Source organism: Ictalurus furcatus, chromosome 27 (genome assembly GCF_023375685.1).
Source record: "Ictalurus furcatus strain D&B chromosome 27, Billie_1.0, whole genome shotgun sequence".
Lineage (NCBI taxonomy): Eukaryota > Metazoa > Chordata > Actinopteri > Siluriformes > Ictaluridae > Ictalurus > Ictalurus furcatus.
Genome location: NC_071281.1, coordinates 17,141,216 through 17,163,253, shown reverse-complemented (window position 1 = coordinate 17,163,253; position 22,038 = coordinate 17,141,216). Strand labels below are relative to the sequence as shown.

General features: G+C 38.7%; 2 protein-coding genes across 9 annotated transcripts in view; both read left to right on the top strand.

The window, feature by feature from the left end:
- nap1l4b (nucleosome assembly protein 1-like 4b) overlaps positions 1-8,431 on the top strand; it is a 31,846-nt gene extending 23,415 nt beyond the window's left edge. For 2 of the 5 annotated variants that reach the window (XM_053616782.1, XM_053616781.1), the window contains exons 5-15: positions 82-171; positions 1,258-1,395; positions 1,679-1,750; positions 2,924-3,063; positions 3,184-3,329; positions 3,457-3,476; positions 4,209-4,328; positions 4,462-4,497; positions 4,628-4,675; positions 5,570-5,602; positions 7,590-8,431. In XM_053616782.1, coding sequence (XP_053472757.1) covers positions 82-171; positions 1,258-1,395; positions 1,679-1,750; positions 2,924-3,063; positions 3,184-3,329; positions 3,457-3,476; positions 4,209-4,328; positions 4,462-4,497; positions 4,628-4,675; positions 5,570-5,575 — 816 coding nt within the window. In that variant the 3' untranslated portion in view covers positions 5,576-5,602; positions 7,590-8,431. Of the gene's footprint in view, positions 1-81; positions 172-1,257; positions 1,396-1,678; positions 1,751-2,923; positions 3,064-3,183; positions 3,330-3,456; positions 3,477-4,208; positions 4,329-4,461; positions 4,498-4,627; positions 4,676-5,569; positions 5,603-5,766; positions 5,786-5,891; positions 5,951-6,407; positions 7,541-7,589 lie in introns of those variants that run through there. The other 3 variants (XR_008384880.1, XR_008384879.1, XM_053616783.1) reach the window with 3 other exon arrangements.
- Positions 8,432-16,133: 7,702 nt separating this feature from the next.
- Positions 16,134-22,038, top strand: part of igdcc4 (immunoglobulin superfamily, DCC subclass, member 4) — a 49,971-nt gene continuing 44,066 nt past the window's right edge. For all 4 annotated transcript variants that reach the window (XM_053617048.1, XM_053617049.1, XM_053617050.1 and 1 more), the window contains exon 1: positions 16,134-16,558. In XM_053617048.1, coding sequence (XP_053473023.1) covers positions 16,489-16,558 — 70 coding nt within the window. In that variant the 5' untranslated portion in view covers positions 16,134-16,488. The remainder of the gene's footprint in view (positions 16,559-22,038) is intronic.

Genomic DNA, 22,038 nt, shown 5'->3' with positions numbered 1-22,038 from the left:
TAATTTGGCATGTCAGCCTCTCTATACAAAAAAAAAGTAGTGTGTTTTGTTTATTTCTTTCTCCACGTTGTTGGGCTACAGAGGAAAAGCATTGTAACTGGTACAGTGGAACCTACAGACGAGGAATGTGAATGGCAGAGCGAGAGCGATCACGAGGATGAAGAGCTAGCGGTGAGTATTCGCACTGTTCAGCATATTTTACACCTGAACCGGCATGATGTGTCACAACCACTCCACGTCGTTTCTCATTGTAGAACTGGTGTGGTTTACACTCGAGCAGAGCGTTCATTACTGTATAGTCGATATAATAAACATAACGAGCAAATATACGTTTTGACTGCACACGTTACGACCAGCCTGGTAGGCATCGAGGAGAATTAGGAAGCCGGAGGCATGCTTTGAAAATCGCGACGTATTCCGACAGTTTGTTTTGAACCGGAGCGCTTTTCAACACTTTGTTTAACCGCGTTAAATGACCTTACAGAAAACAAAACAAAGGCATTCGGTCTGTTTTTATGCTCAAGGTCATTGTCCGCTCTTCCAGCAGTTGACGCTTTCTTTTGTGGGGCTAAAACAATGACTGACACACAAACAAACTATAAATACGCCTCATTCTTAAACACACGCAGGTGTAAGCACTCATTCATTCCCCGCTCGTTCTCTGCGACTTCTCCTATTCACAGCCAGGACTTGACCACGCAGTCATCCTGTAAATTTCACTAATTCTGTGATGGTTTTCACTCCTACACTCTTTGACAGGAAGACTTTTCACAAAATGTGAAAGCTACTGTAGGGGCTTCCACTTGGCTGTGGCATGGTCAGGATTTAACTTTGTGTCTTCCCAATGAACGTTGGAGCCCTGTGTTCGCACCACATTCTTGCCCTGTCTGGTGTAAACTGGGCTTTATATTCTATAACTTCCATTCAGTGCTTTTACTTTTAAAATTGTTAAACTAATTAGAGTAGACCATCAGCATAGCTTTGCATCGCGGTGTCTGATTAATGCTGTCGTAATTGTTACTCCAAGCACTCCAAACCTGCATCTTTACATCATCGAGTTAGTCAAATGTGTGCTGATCGAGGACCTGTTTTTTATTTATTATTATTTATTTACTTTATTTTTTTATGAGAAGTAGAAATGATTATCAGGACTCAGTCTAGGACTTTTCTACCCTAGTCACCATGAAGGGCCTGATGTTTGTATGGTCAACAGAGTGGCTTGTAATCTTGTAATCAGAGCCTGACTGCTCTTTTCAGGATGAGCTACAGAAGAAAGCCTCCATAGAAGAGAAGAAAGCGGAAGAGGGGGGCGCTGCCGAGGAAAATCCCAAAGGAATTCCTGAATTCTGGCTCACTATATTCCGCAGTGTGGACATGCTGAGCGATATGCTACAGGTGAACCAGCGAGTTTTTACTCCCAGTAAAGTAATTCATTCTTCACACTCTCTTTGGAGGAGATTGGACAAAATGTACTTTTGTTGTAGTCCAAAATTCCATAATGGTGTACTGGCTCACAGGTTTGTCATGGAGTAAAGATATTTGGGGTTTAATATTTGTTTATGGAGAGAGAGAGAGAGAGCATGTGGTTTGGTGAGGTTCACATTGTGTTTGTATGTATGTAAATAACTCCTAGTTCATTGGGTTTTTAATGTAACCTGTAACGGTTTTCTCCCACCAGGAAGCCGACGAGCCAATCCTTAAACATCTACAAGATATTAAAGTGACGTTTTCTGGACCCGACGAACCGATGGTAAATAAGGACAAAGTTCTATTCATTTTACAGTATGATAGAGTCTTTTTAGGCGCAAAGTAAGTCTGTAACTTTCTACAGAAAAGTTTTCAAAAGATAACTAGCTTCCATTGATGTCGGCGTTAAGTCCAAGGCTGAGTTTAATGCAGGACGTGAAAACACCTTTTCATATACAGTTGTAATCAAAATGATTCAGCCCCCTGAATAGAATCCCTCACAACAGCACAAGTATGCAAAATGGGTGTCGTCTCAAGCCATACCTGCAAACTAGTCGCTTTTCGGCGAAATTCGCCGTTTTGAATCAAAATATGTCATTTACGTGAATCATGTAGATCCAAAGAGGTTTTTTTTGGGGGGGGGGGTGAAACTGGAAGCACAATAAGGGCCCGTTCTTTTATTTGTTATATTAAATGTAGACGTGCTCATGCTGTGCGACGCACTCGTTTTTCAAGATGGAAAATCTGAACTTTTCAGAATTCCGCACGCGCACCGCAGGTCATGTGACAAGAACCAACCAATCAGCTTCACCCTTTCTCTTTGTCCATTCTGAAATAGGCTTTGGATCTCATGGGGCGGTTGGATTAGTTGGTGAAAATCTCCGTGTTTTCTACGTGATTGAAGGGTCACGGAGAGACCGCACAGGGAGAACATGCATATATGTATACATATATAACATGTCACCTTTTTCAGCTCTTCTGAATTTGCAGGTCTGCAAGCACACCTGATGTGACTAATCAAGGGCTTATTAGTTGCATCAGGTGTGAGGGATTCTGTTCAGGGGGTTGAATCATTTTGAGACTGGAGAAGTCCTATACACTGCGGAACTCTTGAACAGAAGCTCTGATAACTGGTCTATGACGTCGTTTTTAAATATAAATGATCAGCATTGACAAATTTGTCGTTGTAAAAGGAATAAAAAGCTTCATAATGTGGTGTTATTGGAAAATAATCAACTATGAGATGATAAGAGTAACTCTGATTCATCACGGCGTCCTATTGTTGATTATTTTCCCATAACAGCACAATCCAGAGTGTTTTACTTCTTACATAGCCTCCTGTCATAAGACGCTCATGTTGGTCAGTTACCGTTATTAGTTTAGTGCATATACAAATGTTAATGAGTCAATTCTTATTGTGTGTGTTTTTTTTGTTTGTTTGTTTGTTTTCTTCTAGAGTTTCACTTTAGAGTTTCACTTTGAACCTAACAGCTACTTTAAAAACACTGTTCTCACAAAAGTCTACAAGATGAAGTCGGAACCCGACACGGACGAGCCGTTCTCCTTCGAAGGCCCAGAGATCATCGACTGTGAGGGGTGCGTGTGATAGGAGATCCGTTTAAATACACTCCAACATAATTTTCTTAGTTTTAATTTGGAATGAATCTTGAAAACTTTGCCTCATCCCCCCCCTTTCCCCCCTTCATCTTATGACAGATGTGAGATCGAATGGCACAAAGGGAAAGATGTTACCGTCAAAACTATTAAGAAAAAACAGAAGCACAAGGGCAGGGGTGTCGTGAGGATGGTCACTAAACAAGTGCCCACTGACTCCTTTTTTAACTTTTTCAACCCAATTAAAGGTAAAAAAAAAAAAAAAAAAAAATATTGTTAGATTGGAAATCACATTTAGAGGCTATACGCATTGTTAAAGTTCTTAAATGATCAGTTGTAGATGAACTATAACACCTTGTTTCTCTTCCCTTACAGTTTCCCCGGATAGTGAATGGGTGAGTCTTTATTATTAGTGTGCTTTTAGTCCCAGTTTTTCTTTTTTTTCTTTTATTTCTTTTATTGTAATAAAGTTTTAATTTCTTTTTAAAATTACATACTTATCCAAGGTAAACTTATATATGAAATCGATTAAAAAATAATCCATGTAGAAAATAAACTGTAAATAAATTCTATTATGCTCAAGGAAACAATTTCTAGAACATTTCTACATCATATCAGTCCGTATATGACTTCGCGTGAGTTTTCTTGTGATTGTCGCGGCGAAGAATACTCGATTTCACTGTGGCTTTGTTGAAAATGTGAGGGGTTTTTTGTGCTTTTCTCCCGGGAAACTGTTAAGATTTGGATCTTAATTTTCTTAGCGATTTTTTTTGTTAGTTTGTTTGTTTTATTTATTATTTAACAGCAGCCCGTTCAGTACTGTTAAGCCCAACATTCTGTTCTTCATAAACATCAGCCAAAGAGCCTGTTTTATAGCCTGCTTTAATGACATCACTAACTCAGCTCATGTTCCCCAGTCAGTTTTATATAGAATTTATATTCAAAATTGCGACTTTATGCCTGTTTAAATTATTATTTTTTTTTTTAGCAAAACACCATTATATTTAAATCAAAATCAGTACACAAGACGAGGTCGCCATTTAAACATCCCGTTTTTTTTGAGTTTGTCTGGTGTACTGAGGCGTGGGTGTGTTATTTATCCCTGCCAATGTTTTACGTGCTAACAGGATGAGGACTCTGAAATCACTCTAGCCACAGATTTTGAAATCGGACATTTCTTCAGAGAGAGGATAGTACCGAGAGCCGTGCTGTACTTCACCGGAGAGGCGCTGGAGGATGAAGAAAGCGTACGTGAAATGTCCGCTTTATTCAACACTGTGCGCTTTTCCTGTCATGATGTTGCACACTACAAACATTGTGTATGTGCCAATGCGCATAATAGTTGTGTCTGTTTGTGTTTGTGTAATTGTGTTCTCACAGTTCGAGGACGTAGAGCTCGATGAAGGTGAAGAGGAGGTAAGTTGAGATCATTTTAGTAGTTTGGTTTTCTTTCTGTTTGTGTGTGTGTGTGTGTGTGTGTTTAGGGCGGATTGTTATTATTAAGAAGTCTCTTGTTGGATAATAAATGTGTGTTTGTGTGAAATAGGATCAAGAGGATGATATGGAGGAAGAAGAGGAAGAAGGAGATGCAAAGGTCAGTATTGATTTTTTTTTTTTTTTTGTCCTTTAAAGTCCCAGAGAACATAGAGTAAAAAAATGAATGTAAGATCCCAAACATCTGCGTTATGTAAAGCACCGAAGAGAGCGTTCGAGAAGGATCGCTCAGTGTTAGTAAAAGTTATTCACGAGGGTAGATCTGGGCATCGGGTTTCGATTTACTCGCAGTTATAAAACGCTATGTGACGTAAGCATAGTGTACATGAACGGACGAGATGGAACGACCTTGATCTGAAAATGGCAGCAAATGCTGTCTGGATGGAAAAAAATATCTACATGCAACAACAGCTCTTAGCCAGTATGTTGTTCTTGATGATCATCCACTATTGGCCAATGACCATGAGGGATTCAATGCAGTGAAAGAAAGAGGGGAAAAAAAACAACAAAAAAACGTTTTCTCCACGGCAGCAGTACTCGAGCCATGGTAACTAACGTAGCTAGCAAAGATGCTCCATTTAAAATGGACTAGCTGTGCACATTTTATGGCCACCAGTTTAAACTTGGAGAACATAAACAAAGATAAATAAAATGTTCCGTGACTCCCCCGATCGATTAATAATCATTTCAGTCATTTCCGTATCGGTATCGGTACGGACGAATACCTAAAAGCAGGTACTCGTACAGAGAGGGAGGAGAAAAAAAACAGGGTTTCGCTGCGTCTTTACTGCCTACATGACCGAGATGAACCGCCGTAGAAAGGAATCACAGATGAAAGTTTTCTGGGACTTTAAAAACCACATTATATTGCATCTGTTGCTTTTTAATCGGTTCTCCTCTGTGTTTTAGCTTTCTACATCCATCTTGTTTGTTTCAAACGTTTGAGTTTAATTGTCATTGTGATTGTTCTCCTTTTCCACCTCTCCAATTACAGGCGTAACTCATTTGTCACTTCATGCATTTCTAGGTAAGTTAGGAATGTCATGAGCATGAGCACATGCACACACATATATATACACACACACACACTGAAAATTACTTCACACAGAGACACGGGGGTTTAAATATACAAATGAATTAAATGTAAATGCAAAAACCGGTGCGAAACACGAGGTACACAACAATCAACAGTGCACGGGTGGAGATGAGACATGAGTGAACGAACAGCGGTGAACTGAAGCGCTTTACTAGCGAGTTAATTCATTAACTCACACGTGATTAATCAGACATTCACACACAACATAAACACATTACAGCTCGCCTCTGGACAAAATGAAGCGAAGTTGAACTGAAGTAAGGCGCTAGGGAACAACGGGTAAGTCACGTCACGGATATGCCGTTTCCGTAACAACGCACTTAAACACGCACAACGACGAGCTAAAGCGTAAAGAATTCACAATATTGTATTGTAGAAGTGTCTCGGTAATGTGACGTTATTATTTCAGGAGATCGGGGTTTCACATGTTTTTGTTGACGCGTGTTTAAGTTAATAAAATATAAAACGTGTGACGATTCGGTCTACGCGTCAACTAAAATGCTGTCGACTGATATTCCGTGGCATTTTATTCTGAGTGAAATTGAATGAAGTTAATAAACATGACGACGAAATATTAATGAAATTTGTAGGATATTTTCGTCGGAAGACTAAAACACTCTGCCGTTATATTATTGCTATATTAGTCACATAAAACGGTCTTAAAATGACAATACTATCGTTTATCGCGATTATTTCTGGGACAATATATCGTCCGATTAATGAGTTCTTGTGACAGGTGTTGTGACGGTCGTGTCCCGCTCGGGTCAGAGAGCATCAGAGCGAGGCGGTCTAGTGAACTTGAGTGTGAAAGTGATTCGACTCCGAATCGACTCAACTGCAGGAAGTGAATCAAACACACGTGTGTTTTTGGGTTGCAGTGTTTGTTTGTTTTGGTTTTTTGTAGATATGAACTGCTAAACTGAGCCAAAGGAGAGAGCTGTATGAACACCAGATGCGATAAACAAACCAGTTTTAAACTAGTTATTTATGTAATTATCTGACGATTTGTTTAGCGCTGACTCATGCTCTCTGTGCGCGGGTGCTTTTTACAGCTTCCAAACACACTTCTGTTAACCGTCCTCGTATTTCTGACGAACGAACGACTGAAAGAGTTTTACAAGGACGTTTTCAGCCCTGTACGACTCTCAGCCGCTGTTTTACTTCATTTATTCGAGATCGAAAATGGAGTAATGGCGTGCTCCGACTTTCCACTTTGGAGTTGAACGCAGCATTCCGAGTCCAGGGTGCGTGCAGGTTACTTGGGTAATAACATTCTAGGTCATTTTCTGCCAAAAAGTATTAAACAAAACTACAAGCAAAGCAGAATTATTTGCATACTCAATTGTTAAGTAAATGCAAAGGTTTCGTTTTACACTCCACTGCCCTCTGCTGGTTCATATTCAGATATTTCGTGCAAGAATGAGAATAAAGCTCTTTAGTTTCTCTTCCAGCTGCAGCGTTATATGTTACTGCCCGAGGTAATTACGGATAATTAGTTTAATTAGATGTTTAATCTGTGCAACTAAGGCTTTGTTGACTCTTCAGTGAAAAAACAGAAACTCTACCAGAGATACTGCATTTAAAAAACAAACAAACAAACAAAAAAAAACAGTGGTTGTAAACTATTTTAATTATTATAATTATTAAAATGTTTCTCCTGACTTGTCATTTTTAAAATTTGAAAAACGAGCAAATACGCCACACTGGTTTGTAACATTTAAAAAAAATTAAAAAAAAAAAAATTATCTGTAGCATCCATGTAGGATATTTCTAAGAAAGCAAACACTTTAGCGTCTGATATTTGTACGCTGTATTTAATTGTTTAATACTCATTTCTTCCTTCCAAACTGATTTTAGTGATTTTACTGTTTGTGCCCCGCCCCCCCCCCCCCCCCCCCTTCACTTTCTCCTTGTTTAGAGTGGAGAAGCCCAACAACCTGCAGAATGCAAACAGCAGTAACAGACTAGCGCCACCTACAGCGAGTCGGGTTCCTGCTCAGCGCCGCCTGATCTCTGCAGAACCGTCATCCTAACCAAACAGCAAACATCAACAGAATAACATTGTGCATGATTTATTATTATTATTTTTCCTCCAAAAAAAATCCCTTACCAAAAACCGCTAGAATAAAACAATGAAATTCTGTTCATAAACTGTGGGTTATTGCGTTCTGAGCAAACTGCCGATTGGTTTATGTTCTAAAATTGTTTGTTTGTTTGTTATTTTGTTTGTTTTTAATCCAGACACACATTCCGGAGGCCCTTGTATTTGGAAAGTTGGAATGACATTAATTCCAAAGTTAATTTATTTAACCTTTTTGACTTGATAGTTTACTCAGGGTTTTTTATGCTGAGAATACGTGCACACGCTCCGTTGTGACACCGATGATAAGAAACAGATCCCACTTCATTCTGCTTTCTTTGTTTTTCTGTTTTCGTTTTGTTTTATTTGTCTTAGCATCTTACTGTTATTGTTGCTCCAGAAACGTTTTAGATCTATTTCAATTTATTCTGGTTATTTATGTAAACGTTGCTTTTTTAAAAATGGTGTTCAACTATACGTATTGTCCCTGTAACACGCCCCGCCCGTGGATCTCAGAGCGTGGAAGAGCCTCGTCTTTTCGCCCTGTATTTCCTGTGCCCCTACCTTTAAGTACAATGTTGTTGCTTTACTGCCCTGAGCGCTTACTAAAAAATTAAATATCAAAATGACCAAAAGATCTGTTTTCTTTATTCATTGTTATAAAAATGGCAGGGTGATGATTTTGGCTCGTGCTGATTCTGTACTGTACTGTACTGCTGAAGGTGGATGAACAGATAGTAACCAGCAGAGGGCAGCATAATAGGACACAAGAAGAAGTGCACAAGTTTAAAAAGAAAAGTGGGTTATCTACAGGAATTAAGAACAAATTTTGTTTATAAATATCTGTGTGTGTTTGTTTATAAATGTGTGTGTGTGTGTACACACTGTTGGCGAGAGACCGGAAAATAGACAACCTGAACATTACAGATAAAAACGGAACCCATACACCATCACAAAGTGACTGGAACACACCATTGCAGAGAAAATGGAACCCATACTCCTATCACAAAGAGAACCCAGAACCCATACTCCCATCACAAAGAGAACCCAGAACCCATACTCCCATCACAAAGAGAACCCAGAACCCATACTCCCATCACAAAGAGACCAGCGCTTAGACAGAGAGAAAAGAAAATAAGCTGCTATAAAGCATGGAGCACTGCCGCCCAAGAGACCAGAACCCAAACTGTCAGAGAGACACCAGAACACACTCCAGACACAGAGTAGAGAAATCGGAATACACTGTCGCAGGTAGACCAGAACACACACCACTGCAGAGACGAATTTTGAGCAAGAGAGTCACAGGATCTGCGAATCTACAAAACCCTTAAACCACAAGTTGCATGAAAATGCTGAAGTGCTATGTTATAATTTCCACTTAATAACTTAATATTATATTACTCTGCACTTTTCAGATTGTCATTATTTTGTCTTATTATTTCGACTTTTGTTGTCAAACTCAAAAGGTCCAAAAACCTTTATTATACCAATAATGTGGCATTCTATCGATGTAAGTGTTACGAGTTAACGTCAAAATAACAATACTGTAACTTGAAATAATGAAATAATAAATTACAAAATAAGCAAAAAAAAATTTTTTTTTTCACAACTTGCAGTTTCAGGGCTTCAATAGGAATCAGAGTCGACACATTCGCAAATGACACTTCACTATTACGAATCATAATAACTCGCTTCCACTCATAGGCCAAAAACTGGTGTCCGTCTCACTACGTTCCAGCAGTTCTAACCGAGTTATTATGCCAAGGCTTGATTAATACAAAGCCTCATCTCTTTTCTTTCTTTCTCATTCAATCTTGGCTATTAACCAAGATAAGTGGAAATTGGAAGGGACGTCAGTCACGATTTCTGTCTCTCTCTATGACTATTTCAACCATTAAAATGACTCATTGACATCATCAATCATCTCGCAGTATTACTGGGATTTAAAATCCACTGTGAAGTTGACTAGACAGAGAGTTAGAGCTATTTTATCGAGTGCTGGCACAAAATGAGTGACACACTGACTGATACAGTTACCTTAAGCCTTCTCTTAAGATATCTTTCACTTATAAATTAGAATCTGATTATTCAGATCTTATTACAGCTCAACTGTATATATATATTTTTTATTATATATATATATATATATATATATATATATATAGCTGTATTCTTGTGTGTGGTGCCAGTGGGAGGGTCTGGACCCTTATGACGGGTGTGGCTGAGAGAATTCAACATTGCCAACGCCTGGGCTTTTGTGGTCATGAGATAAAAGCATAAAAACAAGAGGCTTTAATAACACACATCTTCTCGAATGATTGAGTCGGTAATGTGAAATAAATGTGAACAAATTTTGCATTTATTTTCGTCACGTGATGCTGTGACGAATTGTTCTTCACACATTCGGATCATGTTTCGCGTCTCGTTTTGGGAGTGATGTCCATTTTACGTGTGTTTCAGCCATTTGTGCCAAATGTGAATCGTTGTATCATATCACAGGATTTCTTTAGAGTCATGCATGCTTTATTTAGATTTAATATTCCTGGATTTTATTGTTTATTGCAATTTCCAAGATCTGTATTTCTTGAACAGTAAAATAAATGAAGTGAACTCTCAATCCTGTCTTCAACACCCTTGAGCCAGACCACACCCACATCCACACTGCCTCCATCATTAATCTCCTGTTATTTTATGTCTATAAGCATGTTTACTGTATCTGAGAAATTGTAAACACCCCCTCCCTAAATAACTGCATAACTCCATGTCTTCCTTTCCCACCTCCCAGTTCTGGGCTTCCTGCCAATCTGCACCCCGGCTGGCATTGCAGCTTGCACCACAGCCAGTCAGAGACGCCCTCTCCGCCCATGTGTCACTCAAACCTAAGCCTCAGTAACCATGGAGATCCAGCCCGCCATGCCAAGTGTTCATTCAGCGTCCTCCCAGCGGCACAGAGGTGGGCGGGTAAGCGGGCAGGACAGCTGCAGGCGCGGCGCTTCCTCGCAGAGTCACAGCTGAAAACTAGGCATCTCGTTTTGTTTTGGTTTTTTATTAAATAATGCTGAATTTGGACCTTTTCATGTACAGGGATAACACATCGGAAAATTTACATTAAGATATGGAGAAATAATCGAGTCATAATTAATCATTTCCTCACACCTCCATCAGAGGGCGTTGTTTCACCATAGAGTTCAAATATATATATTTTTTACTTTATGAGTTTCAGCATTTAAAAGTACTTATCATTTACTTTACTATATCATTTACTGTTTTTTTTCCATTCATTCATGCTCATGTTCAGTAACCACTTAGACAGCTTAGACCCGGAAAACAAGGCAGGAGAATTCACCAGTCCCTCACAGGGCACCGTGCGCATGCATATTCACACCTAGAACCAATTTAGCATAGCTAATTCACCTACCTGCATGTTTTTGAGTGTTGAGAGGAATCCGGAGAATCCAAAGAAATGAGGAAACCCAAGCGAATATGGGGAAAATATGCAAAACTCCACACAGACAGTAACCCAAGCTCAGGATCAAACAAAGAACCCTGGATATGTGAGTTAGCAACACCACCAACTACCCCATCCAGCCAGCAGCCTATTCTGACTCAGATAGGTTAGTTGTGATCACCTAATTAATATAGATAAATCGAACTTCTAGATTTAATTACAGGGTAGAAGAACTTCAATGTCAAATTTAACAAATAATATAAACAGTGTTGGGGGGCGGGGCATGGTGGCTTAGTGGTTAGCATGTTGCCTCGCAGCTCTGACGTTGGCCGTTTGCATGTTCTCCCCGTGCTTCAGGGGTTTCCTCCAGGTACTCCGTTTCCCTCCCCCAGTCCGAAGACATGCGTTGTAGGCTGATTGGCATTTGCCAATTATCCGTAGTGTGTGAGTGTGTGATTGTGCCCTGCAACGAGTTGGCACTCCTTCCAGGGGGATAGGCTCCAGTCTTCCTGCGACCCTGTGTAGGATAAGCGGTACAGAAAATGGACGGATAACAGTGTTTTTTTCCCTTGCTGGCTCGTAATGACGTTGCTCATCATGCAAACATGATTGCAAATGCTACTCAAGTTGCGTTTATACATGACAAAGATGAAGTCAGGGTTAGATCGCAATTTGTCCATTTTTGCTACTGGCTGACGATGTAAATTCATGTGCCGTGGTCTACCTCAACGCAAAATATATTCTTGAGAAATGTATTCTGTAGCGCAAAACTGAATTGCTGATAAGAGTGAATTCCACTGATCTCAAAGACTTTACTTGCAAATGTGACTGAATCTAAGAGTCACCGGTAACCGGTTGCATCCTCACACTTCTTCTGAACTCGGCTGATAAACGGTGTGACCGTGAACATCCTGCAAGGTCTGTGTTCATTCTGTCTAACTCACGCTTTCAAGTTTTGGTCATTTGCAGTGTTTTGAATCATGTTTATAAAAGAGAAAAATGGTGCTAAGAGGTTGTTTTTGGTGTGTGTCCGGTTATTTCAATTTCAAGATACCGTTCCTTTTCTAACAAATCCCAAATCACAATGGAATTTCCCACCCATAGACTCAGTCTTTGTCTTAAATGAGACTGTATGCCATATTTGTTTTAGAGCCGTAAAGAAACAAACAGGCGAATTCTGATATTTTACGATCAGATCCAAGCCACAAATCTAATTAAAGTCAGATTTCTGGACAAGCGACTTCTTAAGTTGTATTTTTCCTTTCACGTTGAATTTCTTTTCTTTTAATTGATTCTTCTTTATGCCAGAGATTTGAAACAAACTCATTAAAAAAGCAGCAAACTGACAATAGATGTATATGGCTCTCCATTCCTGGGCTTTTCCACTGGAGTCATTGGTCTACTTTTGGTTTGTTCTGGTCCATCTTAAACTGACCTCTAAATTTGGCCTTTTTTCCCTACTTGTCTTTTATACGTCTTCAAAAGGACACGTTAAAAACTTTCGGTCCTATTATTATCAGCAAAGAAAACAGCCTGTCTTCCCTCAATCCCTGAAAGGATATCTCGTACGCTGACTCCATCTCTCCTATCTCACACGGAAAGCAACCCAGCAGGTTAAAAAATAACGGCGTAACTCACCAGAAAAGGTGTTAGTGCGCCATCCGGGTCACGGCACCAAGTTCTCCGAAATTCTGAAAAAATGAGTACACAGGAACCCGGTGTGGATCTTCAAACGCTGATGTTTATCGCGCACTTTAAGACTCTTCTGATTAGCTTTTCTCCAATAGAAGCATAACTACAGAAGATCTTCATTAGCTCACTCTCAAACTGGAGAGACGTATGTACAGAGAATGAGTGAAGGGAGAAGGGTAGAGATTAGATACTGAAACACAAAGAAATGAGAAATATGGCGTTCGTTCAGGATATTTAACATAGAGAGTCAGGGATGAACATAAAACTTTATCAAATGGTCATGAAGTCAGAAGAAGATCATTAAAGCTAGCGATTAAAGGCAAATACACCCTTCACGTTCATGTCCTTTAATAATGTTTGTGCTTGTTCTGTGTTTAAAACCTTGACATTTTGTCACTATTATCTGAACCAAACGTGTTCAGAACACTGACCGGATGTTAGCCATCATCTATGCTGAAATCTCCATGTTGCTTGCTGGCTAACCAGTGAATTATTACCCCCTCCTTACAACCATACTACCACTATTAGCACCTATAACAAAGCAAAGTCTGACAAATACTTTGCAACAGAGACACTCTGTCTAAAAAAAAATGAAGATTTGAGAAAATTCCGCTTTACCCTGCTGTGTGAACAAAGCCTGCCGGTTATATAATGTATGAGTTCTATGCTTTGATCTCTGTCTCCTCAGGCTCTGTTTGACCCTTACAGCTTTTTTTTTTCTTCTCAGGGTTTGTGTGTGGAAGATGGCCAACACGTGGGTCAGGGTCAGTGTGTGTCTAAGACCCCCTGAAATGGGCCCCCTAAGTGCACAGCACTGTCTGGCCATGCATGTATATGAAGCAGTCAGTCAGAGGGCCGTCTATGTGTGTGTGTGTGTGTGTGTGTGTGTGTGTAAGAGAGAGAGAGAGAGAGAGAGAGAGAGAGATCCCATCTGTGGGCCTCAACAGCTCCCCATCTCTCTGGCTGGAGAAACACATCCTTTGATAAAGACAGAGAATGGAGGATGGTGGGCTGGATGGAGGGGGGTCACTTTCTCTTTCAGCCCCTCTGAAGGTCAAACTAAATAGGGCTTCTTATGAAATTAACTTACCTGTGTTTGTGTGTGTGTGTGTGTGTGTGTGTGTGTGTGTGTGTGTGTGTTGCTGGGCTCAGATAACAAAGACTTGCACACTAATATAACAGAGGCAATGAGACAGTAATTTGTAGCTTTACATGTTAACCCCTTCAGCCCCAGTGGCCATCATAATACTAATAATAATTTTGCTTTTTAAATTAATCATATAACAAATTTATCATATAATGAAGCCCTTGATTAGTTGCATCAGGTGTGCTTGAGAGGACACCTGTTTTGCATATTTGTGCTGTTGTGAGGGATTCTATTCAGGGAGTTGAATCATTTTGAGACTGGAGAAATCATTAGAAGTTGCATTTTCAGTTGAATTTGGGGAAACCGCTTGAAGCATTCGTCGTGTCGAACTACTTCAATCGCTTTTGTTTGATTTGTTCATCGCATAACAGCTGAAAGTCTGTAAATTTTGGCAATAAACCTGTTTTGCAATGGGGGTTGAATCATTTGGATAGTTCCTAGGTCCTGTAGAACTACTAATAGAGTGGATGCTAAAATAAACTTGTATGGTTTACAAAGTAAATGAAATGATGTGTCAGCTATAAAAACATAAATATCTTTGGGCACAGTAGTAACCAAGTGAGCAGGTGTCATGCTTTCCACCCAAACCTTTTGTCCTTAGTTACTCTGTGGAGGATTAAAATACTAATTATGTGTTCTGACAAACCTGTAATTAGAACCTTGTGTGTGAGTACGCCTGTAGTATACTCTCTGGGATACTGCATTAATGTCCAGTATTGAGAGATAAAGTGAATCTTCAAATGTTCCCGCAATGATATGAACATCAGACAGTTTTGACCTTGTGGGGACATTTGAATCGTCTCCATGTAGAAAAAAAAATGTTTAAAAAAAAAGAGGCAAAACATTCAGGGGTATAGCAAAACCTTTTACAATGGGGTGGTCACGTTAGCCCCAATGACCTAATTGGGCATGACTGTCTAATAGACGGTGGGGCAACATACTAAACTACATCCATAATATAATGGCATAATGTAGCTACATGTTTTTGTAGATCTCCTCCAGACATAAAACACATTAACTGAAGCCATGTTTGTTTGTTGATTAGCATCCTACAAAAAAGTCATGAAGCACACTAGCGTTACTAATTTAATATCATTCCCTAATGGTAACTCATGACAAACTGAAGAACTCAGATGTCATGACTCTAAATATTTAATATCATTTAATGTAATTTTTGGGGGTTTTTTTATTTTATTTTTTTTACCTCACTTTTTTGTTCGGTGTGGTTAATGGGGACAGGGAACAGTTTGCTTATGTGTTAGCTAGCTCAACTAGCTTGTTCCTGCATATCCCAAAATCTCCCCTTAGAGATCAATAAAGTAGATCTATCTATCTATCTATCTATCTATCTATCTATCTATCTATGACATTACACTTGTTGACAATCCTCGCAGGTAGACAGTGGCTATGTTTCAACCCACGTATTTGTATGCCAGTTTTGGGACATCGCGTAAAAACCCGCTAACACCGGACTAACCAGCAGACTGGTTTCGTTACACGGCATCTCAAATGTTGTCATTCTGAGATGCCTGAGCCAAAATCTGTCATCAAAACGATTTGATATAATCACCTCCCAGAACTGTCTCACATGATTCCCTTCCCAAATATCAGGCCTCCGCCTCCGATCCCAAGATAACATGAGGTTTGTGATGGCGTCTTCGCTCATCTTCGCTCTCTGACGTGCAAGTCATTTACATTATTATGCTGGGAAAAAAACACGCAACACTGGCTTCATCCATTTGTATGAATACTTTGCGCTTGTCAGTGGAAATGACGATTTTGTTCTCTTGAACACACTTGGGATGGAAACGGTGCTTTATTCGCCAATGTTTTATGCGATATTCCGATTGCTCGCATAAAGTTCAATTCACAACTTGGATGGAAACACGGAAACACTCTTTCTAGCGAGATTTGGCAAGTTTTGTATCATATGACATTAGCAATTGCACTGACTGAAAATAATAATAATAATAATAATAATAATAATAATAATAATAATAATAATAATGATGTCTTGCTGGAGTGACTGTGCTTCACGCTATTAGCTGGAAGGTCCTCACAAAGACAAACGCGCGCGTGTGTGTGTGTGTGTGTGTGTGTGTGTGTTCAGTGAAATGAACAGGGGACTTGAGTGCGTGTGTGTGTGTGTGTGTGTGTATGTGTGTGCAGAAGCTCGCACGCGTTTAACAGTCGCTCACAACATGGCGATGAGGCGCGCAGAGACACGACGGCTCTCCCCCGACTGAAAAGCGGGGACTCTGTTTTTATGCTGCCTACCGGAGACCTCCTGTGTTTACAGGGACTCTGCGCGAGCGAGGACTTTACGAGGACCGTGTCGATTTGAACGCATGTAGCGTTGCTCTTTTTCTTTTCTTTCCTTTTTTTTTTTTTTTTTTTTTTTTTTTTTTTTTGATTTCCTCCCGGCTGGGAAAAAAAAAATCAAAAGGAGGATGTCCATGGCGCTGAATACCTGGCTCTTCTCTCTGCTTTCGATATTCTGCTGTGGACTGGCCGTGCAAGGTAGAGAATAATAAAGCATAATGAATGTTTTTATTAACAGGCTAACTTATTTAAGGCTTTAACGCTGGCTGGTGCTTACTGGTGCATTTTTATGCTTGAGTCATAGCTGTAAAGGGAGTCTGGTTTAAACTGCTGAGAGTCATTTGTTGCAGTGGGATGTTTAGTGTTGAATCAATTACAGAAACGTGGTCCATACTTGAAGGACAATTTAACCAGTACATGATGTATCTGTGCAACAATGCATGCATGATATTGGTTAATAATTGTAGTATTAAGGGACACTTTACAATGTAGGGGTCCTCAGGTAGACTTTACAGCTGCACTGTGTTTCATTATTTCCTGAATGATGGGAAAGTATTATACATGCCTTCATGCACTGTAGTCTTTTTTTGATGTCAACATATTCCAGAATGATATTTTATAAGGCGTGAGGCTCTGATCATGCGTCCTGACACAGATTTGCCTGTCAGGTTTTTCCTCTGACCTCTTTTTCGTGTTTGCAGCTCGGAGTTGAAGTTTGGAGTGTCAAAGGGGCAAAGTAAAATGTGGCAATCGTTCTAGTTGCTTTACTAAAGAGCTAAAGATCTGCAGCCCGGCGTATCTAATTGTTGAAATGTAATCAAATTTGGCATCGAGTCCAATCCAGCCATGCTTTCAGTGTTGTGCTTTTGTGCTTGGTTTCTTCTTACTCCTCAAGCCAGTTGAAACACATTGCACATGGCCTGTGCATCTATAGACTTGAATCCAGGCAGTCATTTAACTGTCACCTGGCAGAAAGAAGGACTCTTATTGGCTGAATTATGCAGATTAGGGAAGAAAAGAAGGTATTGTCGGAGAAATACAGATTAGGAATCTCATTTGCATGACAAAGGGTTGGGTTAAAATCTGTCCTCTGTTCTCCTCTCACCTTTTACCCGTCAAGCACAAAACACTGCTGGCAAAGCACTTCTGAGTAACTTTAGCAATATAGTCCTGTTTCTGCTTTTCTCATAACGCTTTACATTACAAGTTGCATATTAATAGTTAAGTCATCGTTGACCCATAATTAATCTAACATTAAGCCTTGTTTACTACAAGTACTGCAAGTAACAGCTTAAGTATTTAGCAGTGACTCTAGGGCTGTAACTATCATTTATTATTATTATTATTTCTACCGAATGTTGTTAAATATTCAAATATTCATTAAGGACAAGAAAAGAAAAGAAAATCATCAGTAGAATGCAAATCATATGACACCCCATTACATCGAAATAAAGAGCTTAAAACTTTAGACATTTACTTTATCAACTTTTATCAACTATGAATACTTTTACGTTTATGCTTTCCTTATAGGAAAATCTTTCTACCAACAACCTCATACAATTTGTAACAAAAATGACCCACGGTGAACTCAAAACAAGGCAGAACAAAATGATAAAGGTAACAAAATGGACTAAACTCATCGAGACGTTTGTGGCATTTTCTGGCTTTTCATCATTAATGGATGAATTAGGATGTAGTAGATCGTTGGCAGTTAGAATTTTAATCTGTATTTTTTATTTTATTTTTTTTTTACCGGAAAAAGTCTCAGAAATCATTGTTGCTATGTTGTGGAGGAATTTAAGACTCTTAAATGGCCCCATCTCTAATTTAGAGACTTTGTTAAATAAGAAAGTGATATTGCCCTTGTTGTCTTCTGCTAAGTGGAAAAGTACGCTGTTCTGTCTAACTTGAGGAGGTGATGGCAGTTATTGAGAAAATTCCCTCCATACAATTTGGAAGAGATCTCCAGTTTATTGTGTAAGGTTATCTCTGACTGCTGAAGCTGTGAGAGGTGTAAGTACCTTACTCTCAGTACACCTTAGCTAAGCAGGATCTATTGCCAGAATTTTTACACACAGAGAAAAACATAAAAGCTAAAAAAAAAAAAATCACCAACTTGTTGCAAGTACAACTGAAAAAAAAATGTTTAAAAAAACTGTATAAAAAGTTTTTTTTGTTTTTTTTTTTACAGTTGAAAAAAATATATGCAATTTTCTTTAGATTGATCCAAGGTTTTTTTTTTATCAGTGCATCTGAAATTCAAAACTGATAAAACAGAAACAACTTTATTCAGGGGAAATATAAGAACTTTGTTAATATTGATGCCAAAACTCACAACTAGATCTAGCACCAGCATAATGCGAAGAGTCGTTTTTCATTCTTCATATACTGAAGTATTGAAATCAGCAACAATTACATCTTTGTGATTAGAAAAAAATCAAATTACAGAAAATTCAGTGTATGATTAAGGAGGTAAGGACCATCATAGTAAATGTGAATTAATTTTGGTTTTTGTATCAAAAACAGTAACATTTAAAAGCAAGAGCTCAAAAGACCTTAACCGGTTCTATTACTCGTGGGGTTTTTTTCTGTAATGCTAAACTCATCATAAGAATAATGCTTAAAACTGTATTCAGGTGGGGTGCACTCATGTAATACACTATAATCATGTCTTTTAAGCCATGATTCTGCTAAACTGAGAAAATCAAGACATTTTCACAATAGACAATATGCAAATCAATATTGTTGTTTTGATAACAAAGTGCGAACAAACCAGCAGAGCTATAGAAGGAAAAACTATATGTTCAGGGAGAATTTTATTTAACATGTAAAACAGATACCCGATTTAACGTGGACAGGGAGAGAAGATATAACGATTGGTATAGAAATAGAATTGCATATTCTATCAGTTACTTGGTACAATGAGTAACAATGAATAGTCGATAATAATATTGCTATCATATCATCATGTGTCATAAGCTAGAAGGCAAGGTATTGACTAGGCTTGTTAACCTGGTTTGAATAGGAAAATGATTCTGTGGGTAGTCATCCACAACAGAGATAACAGTATGACTGTGGCCAAATCTATCTATTATCTGCACATTTAAATTTTATTGGCGCCACGACGTGTTAAAAAGTCAGAACACAATGAGGTGACGGAAGAAGTTTAACGGCGGTAGTAAAAGTGCCGATAATTTGAATTATTTTATCATCAACTTAATTTAATTCAATGAGTAGGAAGAACTTAATGTAATTCATTTAATGAGTAGGAAGTCATCTGTAGCTACATTTTAGAGTAATGCGGTACTGTAAACAAGCGCTACCAAGATTTCTGACAATCCAACAACAAATTACTCACTACTGATGCCTCAACTACACTGTCAATGAAACATTTTTGAACAGCCTGCATTAACATTTTTGGCTAAAGCTGTTATTGCTAATTATATGCAGTTTTTACTGGTACACTGAACAAAAATCAACCCATATTTAACTTTTTTAAATGAATTTTTCCCAATTGAAACAAAATATAACAATGTTCTTGTTTTCAGCTGAGAAAAGCTAAAAAAATGTTTTTTAAAAACCCTAACAGGTTGACACATTTTAAAAATTTTGATCAGGTTAAATTTTTTTCATCGTAGCACAAAGTTTGCATGCTGGATTTTAAAGTAAAATATAACTTGAGTAAAAACTACCAAGTGTGTAGAGCAGGACCTGGTGCCTCATTGCAATAGTTGTTCACAAATTAAGAGGTAGAAATTGAGTATTTAAATATTACATGCATACTTTTGCAATTTATATAGCAAATATAGCACCTAAAATGGAAAAATACCAGGATTCCTTAGTAATTAATGCTAAGTAGTAACATGGGAGTGGTAAGTGTAAACTACTTCACAAAATACATGCATGTCTGACACACAAATAAGTTATACATGTCACAAATAACACTGTTATACAACAATAACCCATGCTGGAGTTGGGACTTGCAATTTTTAACAGTTTATAGTTACTCTAACTGTTATAGAATTCTGCAAGACATGTTAGTTCCTGGTGTTAAAGCTGCTATGAACAGGAATTCCCTCACCGACCTCTCTTTTTTATTTTCTTTGTTGAACTTCTAAAGACAAAAATGCAGCTTGTCATGTTATCGAGAAACCAGAAAATGCCATGAAGACTTTCCCATATCGGGAAAATTACTAAATGTTCAAACCGCTGACACTGAAGAATCCTTCCATAAATGTTAAATCTCCTATCAAAAAACTTCACCACATCAATGATAATATACTTCCATCCATCCATTTTCCATACCGATTATCCTACACAGGGTCGCGGGGAGCCTGGAGCCTATCCCAGGGAGCTTGGGGCATAAGGCGGGGGACACCCTGGACGGGGTGCCAACCCATCCCAGGGCACAACCAGACACCCTTTCACACACCATGGACAATTTGGAAATGCTAATCCGCTACAAGGCATGTCTCTGGACTGGGTGAAGAAACTGGAGTACCTGGAGGAAATCCACAAAGCACAGGATTTGAGCCCCCAACCTCAGAGGTGCGAGGCAAATGTGCTAACCACTAAGCCATTGTGCGTTAGCTTTACATGGATTATGTGGCGCTACAAGTCCCTGTGAATGAGCCGTTACTACAGAAATGATAACATATTAGAATGATCTCACTAATATAAAACCATTTATGTTAAAACCAGAACTGCTGTCAGAGCTGTGCTGTTACAGAACATTAATATGCACCTTCTGATTGAGAATTCAGCCACGCTGTTGTATTAAAAGCTTTTTTTTTTTTTAATTATTCAACTTCTAACTGAAAGTAAATGGTTATTGATAATGTTGAGTCTGTATAAGCCTTATTTCTTCACATTAGCTCCTATGTGCTTCTGATTTGCAAGAACTACATATTTTGCCATTACAATTGCAGCAGTATGTTTATTATTGCTAGCAGTAGCATCAGTATAAATGACTTAGTATTCGCTATATTCGCTATGTCATCACTGGACGTACACATTGTTCTTATTGATATAGTTCTCTGCCTGTCCTAGATTTCAGTTCGTTATATTTCAGATTAGGAAAAAAAGGTCGTGAAGCTGATTGCCGCTGTGTCATTGAGATCTGGAAGTAAACAGAATCTGTGTCAGATGTGAAGCCAAACACAGCACACTTCATAGTGTAGTACACAATGCAGCTCGTTAAATTAAGATTGGGGTTAAATCTGGTAGGAACGTAGGGAAGATCGCTCTCTTTCGTTTCCCTGGTCCTGAAAAGACAACATTATGTTTACCTTCCTCTAGTGATTGAGAAACAGGAAGATAAAGAAAAAGCATGCTAACAGTTGGTTAGCCAAGGCAAAGTCCAGCTGTTCTAACCATTTTACCTGGCTGATCAAAAACTTTAGCACAGATAGATGAGGTCAGGTGTCGCTAAACAAACCTTGATGAATTTTTAATGAACAATGAACATCAGTTACCCTTTTTAAATACAGACAAGTCCACAGAAACATGTGGGTTTTGGGTTTCTCTGTCTAGTTTTGAAACGCCTTTTAGTTACATCCAGACTAGGGCTGGAGGATATGATGATATAATATCGATATCATGATAAATTATGTCACAATAGTGCACAATAGCCACAAAATACTGTGGATATGATGATATATATTTTTACTCCTTTTTAA